General features: G+C 45.6%; 1 protein-coding gene across 1 annotated transcript in view; it reads right to left on the bottom strand.

Moving 5' to 3' along the window:
- The window catches only part of LOC142587364 (uncharacterized), a 199,680-nt gene that overhangs the window by 64,534 nt on the left and 122,913 nt on the right, over window positions 1-12,233 (bottom strand). Inside the window, exon 6 of the mRNA XM_075698312.1 lies at window positions 2,735-2,948. Coding sequence (XP_075554427.1) covers window positions 2,735-2,948 — 214 coding nt within the window. The remainder of the gene's footprint in view (window positions 1-2,734; window positions 2,949-12,233) is intronic.

Genomic DNA, 12,233 nt, shown 5'->3' with positions numbered 1-12,233 from the left:
AGATATTAGAAAATCAAGATTTGAATACTACATAACAAAGTTTGCAGACATTACGGGTAACTCACGGCTAATGTGGCAAACCGTGAGGGAGGTACTCTCGAAAAATTTCCAGCACAAAAAGGTCCCATATCAAAACGATGCTATGACTGACAACGAAGTCGCAAATTTATTTAATGACCATTTCATTGCAGTCGGATCATGCGATGGGAATTCAGTTGATCCACCGTGCGAGCAGTTCATTGCATCAAACGCTGCAAACACATTGTTTTTAGCACCCACTGACGAACGTGAAGTGCTAGATATTATTCTGACACTAAAAAATGGCTGTGCTCCAGGAGCAGATGAAATTAAACCGAAACCTCTAAAGGCTGTAGGTGAAATAATCAGTTGTCCGCTCTCTCACATTTGCAACATTATTTTATCCACAGGCGTTTTTCCGCAGAAAATGAAACTGGCCAAAGTGACTGTTGTGCACAAGGGTGGCCCAGCGAACGAACTAACAAATTATAGGCCTATATCAGTACTACCAGTATTTGCAAAGGTAGCCGAACAGGTTATAAACAAAAGATTCGTCCGTTTTCTCACCGCGCAAAATATTATAGCCGATGAGCAATTTGGCTTTAGGAAAGATAGATCAGCCGAAACCGCACTCCTTGGGATAAAGGAAAAAATTCTAAACAATATTGAAGAAAAGGCACACACCCTGGGAATTTTCCTCGACTTCAGAAAGGCATTCGACTGTGTTCAGCACGATGTTCTAATAAGAAAGCTTCCACTTTACGGATTCCGTGGCGTGTCGTTGACCTTAATTGAGAGCTATTTAACGTCAAGAGAGCAATTTACTGTCATAAATGCTGCAGCCTCACACGTAAAAACAATAAAATATGGTGTGCCTCAGGGATCTATTCTCGGACCTGTACTCTTTATTTTATACCTGAATGATATTGTGAATATACCAGGCAGCGAAAACCTAGTGTTGTACGCTGATGACACTAATGTCTTTTTCTCAGGTATTGACCCCTACGCGCTCGAAAGAAAGGCTAACTATTGGTTGACCGGCTTGAGTACATGGTTAAAACTAAACAAGATGCAATTAAATGCTAGTAAGACCAAATACATTCTCTTCAGAGCAAAAGGTGTAAAAGCTCCTGACAACCTAAACTTAAACTTTGAAAACACTCAGTTGAAACAGTGCTCGCAAATTCGTTTTTTAGGTGTTCTGTTTCAAGAAAATCTCTCTTGGAATTCGCATGTTGATCAGCTTCGAAGTGATCTTTGTCGGGCGGTTGGCATTTTAAACAAATTGAGATATCTCCCGGCGTCCATAAAGCGGCAAATATACTATTCATTAATACATTCCCGTTTAAGCTACTGTTCCCTTGTATGGTTAACGACGACACAAACAAATCGAGATTCCCTCTTTGCAATTCAAAAGCGGGCGTTACGAGCTATTGGGAAAATACAGTTGTTGCGCAGCTGCTGGCCCTTGTTTAGGTCTTATGGAATACTAGAAATAAGTAAACTGCACACATACAAATTATGTCTGGAAATATTACGCCAGTAAAAACTAGACAAAATAACCTTCGAAACCACCTATCACACTAAACTTAGCACATACGAACTTAGGAAACAATGTATGGAAACACCTCGTGTACGCACTAATTACGGTTTTCAGAGGTTAGGATGGCAAATTCCTGACTTAATTAATCAATACCCTATTATTCTGGATACTGTGCGCAACACTCCCTCTATACGTAAATACAAAATGTTAATTAAAGCAATGCTCATAAATGAACCTTAAAGGTGAAAACTGAACGTATACCTATCACTAGTGTGTTTTGTAAATACTGCTATGGTTGAATTGTGTTTTGAAGTATGCTGTTTGTTTTTCCGCCGAAAGCCTGTGTTTTGTAAGGATGTCTTATGTATTGTGTAAAAATATTGAATGTGTGTTCTATTATGTAATGCTCTTTCTTGATTTTTGTAGCCTGTGGTGCCGCCTGTCATCCGGGTGGCGTGGCCTCGTCAGGCAAAGTATGCCTTTTGCCACGTCACCCTGGACAACCTTTTCGTTGTCTTAAATAAATTCTGAATGAATGAATGAATGAATGAATTCAGTAGCTCTATTCTCCAGTGGAGCGCCGACAGGGGGCACGCGGGCCTTTGTATCTCCAATGCGCACAGCAATGGAGCTGTGCATTCAGCAGTAAGCCGCGACTTGGCAGCTAGTCAGATTTCCTCCCTCTTTCTCGGCTGGAACAAAAAAGGAAAGAATAAAAAAGAATGCTAATAAAGAAAAGTTGTTTTGTGGAACTCTGCTGAACCATCCCGGACCTTCTGCGAATGACCGTTCTTTTTTTATGGCATCAGAACGCATTTAATAAGAACGTTTCGGGACGCACTTTATTCTTTAAAATAAGCTGAGCGCAATCTGAGCTACGTCATGCTGCTCTTCTCTGTACGAACACAGCAAATTGTATTTTTCTTTTTTTATTTGTTTGCTCTGTGGCTTCAACCTCATTATGGTCATACAAATGTCCTTTTCATTTTAGTAAATGCCTAAGTGTCAAATGGCGGCTACTGGTGACACTTTTTGGAACATCGCACGCTGCCGCAACCACTGATGAGTACGGAATGCGGGGGTGTGCACGTGGGGTTAAGCTTGAGACACGACTGCACGACTGCGTGAAATGCCTTTTTTTTTTGCGGTTACGCGATTCCCGCAATGGCGTACCTCTCGAGCTGTGCAGCAGCTTTGTTTCCGTTTCCCGTGCGGATGTGTCCAAGAAGAGCACTTCGCTGGCAGCCACGGAACCCCCGGATGCGTCAAGTCGTCGAACAAACACGGTGTAAGTGGAGGCTGGCAAAACTGGAAACGTGGCTTCCGTCTCGGACGTGTAGAGTCGGCCAGTTAGCTCTATATCGCCGTCGTCAAGTCTCCAAGTCAGCTGCAGAACAAGATGAGTGAACTTGAGCAACAAAGACCCTCAATACAACTTGATTAATGTTCGCTTGCGGGCTAGTGGTGATGCATTCTTAGTGACAGCGTTAGAAAACATGCGATTCCCAAAAAAGAAATTGAGGAGCCACTCCCCTCTGCGAAGGCAGATAAGCAGCGAAGCTGCAGACAATCGCACCGGGTTAGACAAGGGCACATGTATTTATTTTGAGCATTCATTTTTTATTTATATTTATTTGATTTGGAAATCAAGGCTCCCGAGACGAGACATTACATGAGGGGTAACATGTAAGCATGTAGCATCTACTAAAATTACATTTCGTAATGGTATAGTGACATTAGCGTTGTGATTACTGTGATATACCCTGATTTGTTTGGTAACAACCTTGGAATCTTGGCCAAAGTTACATCTACACACGACTGTTGTAGGGTAAGTGACTCGGATTGGCGTGGCATTGGTGTGGAATCTGTGCCCTTAAAAGCAAGTTACACTCATTCTAATTATTGTATAATATAATCTATGAGCGTAATCCCTCCTTAAACAATGCCTCTAGGGACCTGTAAGGCATATTTAAATAAATAAATAAATAAATAAATAAATAAATAAATAAATAAATAAATAAATAAATAAATAAATAAATAAATAAATAAATAAATAAATAAATAAATAAATGAAACAGTCTGCGAACGTCCGAAATCTGATCTGCCGGTCAAGCGCATTGGCTTTTATACATGGGCCATCGAGGTTTCCAGAGTAATTGTCGGTGCTCGCGTGTCTCTCAGAAAGTTATACCCGATTCGGGTTGCACATGTAACCAGATTACACAAGCTTCGGTGACAACAGACACGAAGAATAAAGATCGAAAACATTCTAGAGATTTCCGATACATTCAGGCGCGCTCCGCGCTGAAGGATAACATTTGTTAGATGCTGAATCGCGGTCACCCAAAAAAGATGAACAAGTACAGGTTCCAATGCCCCTCTCAGAAAGCAAATTCCCGATGCTACAAACAGGCGAGCGAGAAACAAAAGGTCACTTATTAAACAAAAATAACAAAACACAACACAACGTCCAAAGCACAACAGTCCAAAAAGGAAAGTCTAAAGTTCAGCTATGGAAAGTCCCAAAGTTCATTAGCGCTTGTAGAACGGCTTAATAAACACAGCATGGGCTATTTCAACTCGTGAGCGGCGCCGCTTTGATGTCAAAATGCCATCTGGCCCGACCTCATAGTCGAGTGCCCCATTGCGTCGGCTGATCTTGTAGGGTGTGAAATAGCGACGTAGAAGCTTCGCGCTAAGTCCTCGTCGGCGAACTGAGCTCCAAACACAAACATGGTCGCCGAGCTGGTGCGCAACGTAACGTCGTCCAAGATTGTAGTGCCAGCATTCGGCCCTCTGCTGATTTAGATCCACAGGCGGCCGAGCTGTCGGGCTTCTTCGGCGCACTGTAAATGAGTGGGGACGTCGAGATTTTCTTCGTCAGAGACGTGCAGCAGCATAGTGTCGAACGTCGTCGTCGGGTTCCTTCCGTAAACCAGCTTGAACGGCATTATCTGTATAATTTCTTGCACTGACACGTTGTATGCCAAGGTGACATACGGAAGGACGGCATCCTACGTCTTGTGTTTGACGTCTACGTACATCGCTAGCATGTCGGCGAGCGTCTTGTTCAATCGTTCCGCTCGGCCATTCGTCTACGGGTGGCAGGCAGTCGTCCTCCGGTGACTGGTGTGGCTATACTGCAGTATGGTTTCCATATGCTAAGCTGTGAAAGCCGGTCCTCTGTAAGTAATGATGGCTTCTGTCGCAACATGTCGCAGGAGGATGTTGTCGACAAAACTTTGGCCATTTCCGCTGCACTACCGTTGGCAGGGCTTCAGTTTCAACGAAGCGGGTATGGTATTCGGTGGCTACTGCAATCTACTTGTTTCTGGATGCTGAGCTCGCAAAAGGTCCCAACAGATCCATCCCAATCTGCTAAAAGGGTCGGCAAAGAGACTCGATCGGCTGTAGTTAACCCGCTGGCCTTGTCAGTAGTGTCTTGCGTCGCTTGGAGTAACGCCATGTCTTGATGTAGCGGGCAACGTCAGCTGTCAGGCGCGGCAAATAGTACTTCTCTTGTATTCTTATGAGCGTAAGGACAACCCGGAGGCGCCTGACTATCTTATCGTCGTGCAGGGCGGGCAGCACATGGGACAGGATTGCTAGGGGCACACAGAATTGGTAGTCTGCGCGGGTTGCCGAAAATTTCTTTCCCAACACATCAAATCTTTTCTTAAGGACAAGTACAGAGAAACCCTCTTTAAATCCGCCTCAAACACCACGGCCACCGACGCTGCCGAGCGTCCTACCGCGAACAACACCAGTGCGACAGCCACCCCAAGAACACTCGGAACACAGACAGCTGAATGTGAAACAGGCCACTGCACAAGTGCAACAGTCACCTCATGAACATTTGGAACACAGACAGCGGAATGTGAAAAGAGCCACAAGACAAACACTACACCAAAAATGACATCAACCACAGAGCAAGCAGACATAACTGTAACAGGCAACAGAAAATTCACTACCGAAGTTTTCACACAGGCCCGCACACGCCTGCGTGCATACGCACAAAGTGAAACAGAAACCGAGCTCGAATTAAGCCATGCATGCGGTAATAAATCTGCGACATAAAAAAACACCCCACGCAAATCTACCAGCAAAAAGACAAATAAATGACAAACATTGCAAATAAGTAATTCTTCTCTGCGACGAAGCATCGAATTCCTACAGGCTAGAAAACTAACCAAAAACATGCGAGCTACACCTCCCATCTGAAAACCTACACAATCTGCACAGAGAAAAGTATAATCCCTAAAGGTCTAACACTGAAGGCTGTACCAGCTCTAGGAACACTCCCACCACACCATCGTGTAAACTAGTAAACAACATCGCACAATGCCTCACTTTCACTTTTGAATATCCTCAGGGAACACTGCAAAATACAATGCGAAAGTTTTAGCCACAGACTTCTGAACATAGCTCAGACACCGGATGAGAAGAGAGATTAAGAGCATTACGACGAAAAACAGTCTAGAAAACTCGTTCGAAAACAAAGAAAAAAAGTAAACTTTAATAAAAAAAACAACCTTCCAGGCAAACAGCCACCACACGCCAACAAAAGGGACTTCCAGCTTAGAAGTACCAGACGTGACGGAAACTTCTACAAAATTAAACCACTCCAATGTTGTAGGCATTTCAAAAACACTAAGTAAAAGTGAAATAGGCGTATTTAGCAGGGGCCTAAGTTTTTGTCCCACGAACAACAAAATTCTGACCGATGCGGTCAGAATTTTCCCTATGATTGCGTATCAGACACTTTTTCGCAGGCACGCCAGACACCGGGACGATACGACTTAGAGCCCAATCCACTTGGACTTCTGGACCAGAACAAGCCATAGAACTTGACATATACTTTAAAACTGTCAGTAAAGAAATTATAAGCCAATCCAAGACATCTAAACGGCCTAAATTTATAACTGCGTTGGAGAGTCATATCATTTCAATTCTTAGTTGTCGGAATGACATTGTTACGAAGGATGTGGGTTCGGATGTGACAATGTTATTAAAGTTGTGGGTTCGGTTCCCACCTGCGGCAAGTTGCTTTTCCATCCACTTTAATTTCCATTAATTTATCGTTTCATTATTTCATTTATTAGGCACAAGTAATTTCGCCTATGTTATCCTTGGTGTCAGTGTTTGTTGGCTTCTGATGATATGGCTATTAAAAATCGGGCCCCTCGGTTAACCCCGTTTCTTGTCGTTTATTCTTATTAAGGAAGCAGATGAGGGTACAAGTGTAGTTATTTGGCCAGTAGAAAAATAAAAGTACGAGGCTTACAGACAACTAAACAACCCAGATGATTACCGTAAGCTAGATAACGATCCGCCATTATCCTACACAGTGGCAATTACCAACAGGCTGAGGTCACTTTTGGCTGGTGAATGGATAACACCGCCAAAATAGAAATTTCTTAAACCAAGCAACAAAAGTGCCGGGCGTTTTTACCTCCTTCGAAAAATTGGTAAATTTCCTTCCACTGAACTATACACCGCTATTATCCCAAGTCGACCGATAGCATCAAACAACAACACCCCGACAGAGAGCATCTCCACATTCCTTAACCTCTATCTCGGTGACTTGCCAAAGCACTTCCGTCATTTGTACAAGGTAAGCGCTACCTGCTGAGAATTATAGACGACATTAATACTAAAGGCACACTACCCCACAACACAACACAAATATTGCAACACTGGACGTCAGGGCCCTGTACACCAACATTCCGATTCCGGATGGTTTATCTTCGATAAAACAAACTCTGTCTAAACAGAATGCACACCACACTACTCAAGTCTACGTGTATCTCCTTGAATTAATTCTAACACATAACTACGAATTTGAGGAGAGTTACTACCTACAGATACATGTACAAGCATGGGTACGCCCTTTGCACCAACTTTCGCGAACATATTTATGGGGATTCTAGAAACATATTTCCTATAGTGCTGCACTGACAAGCCCCACACATACCTACGATACATAGACGACATATTTATAATAAGAGAACATGGTGAAGAAAGTCTAGATAAATATGTAGCACTTTGAACTCTTTTCATCCAGCATTAAAGTTCACATAAGAATCCTCAACTGAGCGCATAAACTTTCTGGACAGAACAATATCCATTGACAATGGTGTGCTAAAGAAAATGCTTTATAGGAAACCTTTCGACAAATAACTGTACCTAGAATATACGGGCCACCACCCCAGACATTACAATCAAGGCATCTTTATAGGCCAAGCTACACGACTACGTCAAATTTTCGTTGAAAACCAAGACTACATAGACAGACTCGATCACCTTAAAGAAACCCTTTTAAACAGGAACCACCCAAACAGTGATCTTCAAAAAACCTACACCACTGCAACCAAACTTCATCAAGCCGGGGTCCTCAAGCCCCGCCTGAGGATCAGAAGCACAACAACGCCTCTTCTTACAATTAAATTATCAAACGTACTCCCAAACGTGCATAACATCCTCAGTAAATACTAGCCAATTCTCACCAGCAACCAGAAACTTAGTAAGATTTTTCCCGGCCCGCCCAGAGTAGCCTATAGACGCAACACTAACTTTAAAGATATACTTGTGCATGCCAAATTAACGACAAAAACGAAGTTGGGAACCGGTCCCTGTGGCCGCCCCAGGTGCTCTACATGCAAGCATATTGAATCTACTACTACACTAAAAAGTACAACATCGAATTACGCACGCGAGGTAACTTCGGCTTTCACCTTCACGTCAAGCAACGTAGTCTACTGTCTAGAATGTGCCTACTGTAGCAAACAATACATAGCTGAGACTGGACCACAAATTCATACAACACTCAACGGTCACCGCGCCGACACAAAACAATTTACCTAAAGCAGTAGACAGCCACTTTAATGAATATTGTCATATATTTGACAAAGCAAGGCTCTATATACTACAAACAAATTTCCGTTCACCTCGCGAAAGAAAATATACGGAATCATACCTAATACACAAGTTTAATTGCCTACAACGAATGGGAATTAATTTGGCGCGTGGCAACATACAATCTATAAAAGCGGTAAATTAGATCTGAAATTCTCATATCAGCCAGGACAAAAAACACATAATGCCACCAGCTAACCTTAATTCTTACCCTCACTTACTCTTCCAATTCGTAAATTTTTTCCTTCCTACTATTCAGCTTAATATACTCTTTCAGGTTTTTTACGTTTATATCAACTGTACGACCGCCTTTTCCCGTGTACACCTGTCGCCACCCGCTTCTGCGCAAGTCACTTTCCTATTTGTTATTCCGGTTTCGGTTCCACCCTCTCTTTTCCTTTTTTGTCTGTTTTTAAATGTTTTTTAAACACCCTCACCAACACATTTTCAAGTCCCAAAAGTCAGTATACGTTTTTCGGCGCCTCTGCCACACAGGGTATCGCCATTTATGTATACCGCTATAACGACACCTACGCTGAACGACTGGGGCTAACGTCCCTTGAAAGACCATGCCGCTGCCTTTCAGTTACCCCATACATTGCACCCCAGACTCCTTGTCGCCATCTTAACTACTCAAAATTACTCCACGCATTGCTGCTATGCTACTCAAGTCACCCTTTCAACTCACGTTCTTTTTTGTCTTTTGTGCTACTCGCGCTCTAACAGCGTGACCGGCTTTTCTAGTGCCACAAAAACATGACGCCAACGACACCCCTGAATGCTCCCGAACCTCTCGCTTCCCCAACCCCTCCCAAGCCCCCCTTCTTTTTTCTTGTTCTTTCTCCCCTTTCCCCCCCTCTTGGTGTCCCCGCCCCGTTTTCCTCACCTTTTTTTTTCTTTTCTTTTCTCCTCGCCTTCCCACTCTCCCGCTTTTGTCCCGTCGTCTTGGGAACGACGCTCACAGACGTCAGGCGACAACGCTCATTACCTCTGAAGTCTCTCTCTTTATAACCAACCACCACCGACAAAACCCACACGGGACGTCACTGCACTAACCCTTTAAAACTAGCATGCTGAGGATGACGAGGCCGCCTTTGACGAAGATAGGTCCTCCTATCGAAACGTTGGCCCGCCTTTCTGAGGGCACCTTACCCTTGTTTACAAACATTATTCTTCACCAGGAGTTTGTTTCGTAAGAGAAACGAAGACAATGCACACCTAAATACTTTTGGTAGAACGTCCGTCTTGCCTTTGAAGTACTCAGTAAGGCTTCTGAGCGCCGGATCTGCTCGTTGCTGCTCGACAAAGTTGCCTGCACTTAATTTCCTTAAAGAGGCGCTTTCGTCTTGGGCAACCTGGGGTGGCTCGTCCACGAGAGCGCGAGACAGGCTGTCGGCCGCACAGTATTGTCATCCGGAATTGTATATTAGAATCATGTCTTTTCTTTCAGTCTGAGGCTCCACACCCCCAGGTGTCTAGTAGGGTCCTTTGAATTTGCTAGCCAACACAATGCGTGTTTGTCCCTGATGACTTTGAACGGCTTGCCATATAGACAAAAGCGGAATTTCGCTGTAGCCCAAATGATACCGAGGCGTTCTTTTTCGGTCTTGGAATAATCGCCTTCCGCTTTTGGCAGCGACGAGCTAGCCTAAGCTAGCACTAGTTGAAGTCCGTCTTTTCAATGAACTTCGACAGCACCGAGGCCTAGGCCAATAGCATCAGTGTGGATTTCTGTATCGGCGTCCTCGTGAAATTGCGCAAGTACAGGTGGCGCCTGCATGCGTCGTTAGAGTGCTTGAAATGCGCCGGCCTGCGGCGTTTTCCTCTTCAACGCGACATCAGATTTAGTTAGATGTCGTCCTTCTTGGTAGCCCTATTAAAGTGCCGATTATCCACGCAAAAGCGCCATGAGCCATCCTTCTTTTTGACCAGTACTACAGGTGACGCCCATGGACTATATGATGCTTCAATAATGTTCTTGGCAAGCATTTTGCGAACTTCTGCCTGAATAACTTGACGCTCAGCTGGTGACACTCGATACGGGCGGCGATGAATAGAAGGGGCATTGCCGGTATTAATGCGATGTTTGACAGCTGTAGTTTGGGCCAAAGGACGATCGTTAAAGTCATAAATATCGTGGTAGGAAAACAGAACGCGGTAGAGTTCACGAGCGTTCTCGGACGGCAAGTCGGGGGCAATCATTTTCTGTAAGTCAGCGATGGTACAATTTGCCGACTGCGATGGTAGAAGAGTAGCGGATGAAGTGTCGTCTACTGCAATGGATGCTACTGAGTGATCCTCGAATGAGCAAAGGTGGGCCAGAGACATCCCACGCGGCAGCACTTGTGTCGTCAAGCCAAAGTTGACCACTGGCAGGCAGACGCAATTCGCCGTAATAGATAAAACTGTATGAGGTACTGTGATCCCGTGTGTAAGGAGGACGTGTTGCATAGGGGCCGCGATGTAGTGGCCGTCGGGGACTGGTGGAGAAGACACTAGGGCAACGTAGGTCAGTGCCGAAGGTGGCAAGCGAACGAAGTCGGCGGAACTGAGGCGACTGGGGTGTGGTTCAGCAGGATCCAGAACAGGCAGGTCAAGGCGGAGAGTACTGGCGGAACAATCGATGAGAGCAGAATGTGCGGAGAGGAATTCTAAGCCGAGGATGATGTCGTGGGGACAGTGGGCGATGACTGAATAGCACGATTGTTGAGCGATCGGCGAAGGAGACGCGGGCGGTACACCTACCAATTACGGGGGCGGTTCCGCCATCGGCGACACGGACAACAGGCGTCGTGACGGGCGTGATAATTTTCTTGAGCCGGTTACGAAGGTCAGCGCTCATTACGGACAAATGCGCCCCAGTGTCTATGAGTGCAGACACTGAAACACCATCGACTTGCACGTCAAGAAGGTTCAGATGAGTGGGCAACGTCAGTAGAGGATTTGGCGGCGTAGGGAGCAATGGAGCGTCACCTCGAGGCGCTGCATCGTCTAGTTTTCCGGCAGGGAGCGGCGTCCGAAAGGAGTCGGCGAATAGGAGCGACGGGGCTAGGGAGAGCGAGATTGTCGTCGTTGGGGCGAAGGCGAACGAGAATAGGGGCGGTTCGTTGCAGGATAATCAGTGGCGGCGTTATCGGAGCGTGCGGCATAGAGACGAGAAGGGCCACCTGGGGAGCGAGAGTAGGCAGTTAAGTAGACCGGATCGGGGAACTCCAGCGACTGCGACAGTGCCGAGAAATGTGCCCGATTCGATCGCAGTAGAAACAAACGGGCTTGTCGTCAGCAGTGCGCCATTCAGATGGGTTGCGGAAACGTGGTGGGTAAGAAGATGCGGGACGGGGCGGAATGGAAGAAGCCGCGCGGGTATCAGGGCGATGGGCCGAGCAGATGGTGCGAAGACCCATGTTTTCGAACTCCTGGCGGACAACTGCCTGGATCAGTGAGACCGTGACTGCAGATGTGTTGGTGGGACTGGAGTCGAAGGCAGCCGGATAGGCGGCCTCGATCTCACGCCGGATGATCCTGGTAACATCGGCAGTGTTGTTGGGACGAGGAGCATCGGCACAGGAAGATGTCGCTGAGGTGTTGGGCAGACGGGCAAACTTCTGGTCAATACGTCGGCTTTTGGCGAGTTCCAGGCGGCGGCACTCTTTTATAACAGCATCCACCGTCGCTACGTTGTTGCAAACGAGCAAGTTGAAGGCGTCATCGGCAATGCCTTTGAGGATGTGGGAAACCTTGTCTGACTCAGCCATGT

This window comes from Dermacentor variabilis, chromosome 7 (genome assembly GCF_050947875.1).
Source record: "Dermacentor variabilis isolate Ectoservices chromosome 7, ASM5094787v1, whole genome shotgun sequence".
NCBI lineage: Eukaryota > Metazoa > Arthropoda > Arachnida > Ixodida > Ixodidae > Dermacentor > Dermacentor variabilis.
Note: the sequence above shows the minus strand (reverse complement) of the source record. Positions and strands in the feature narration are given on the sequence as shown.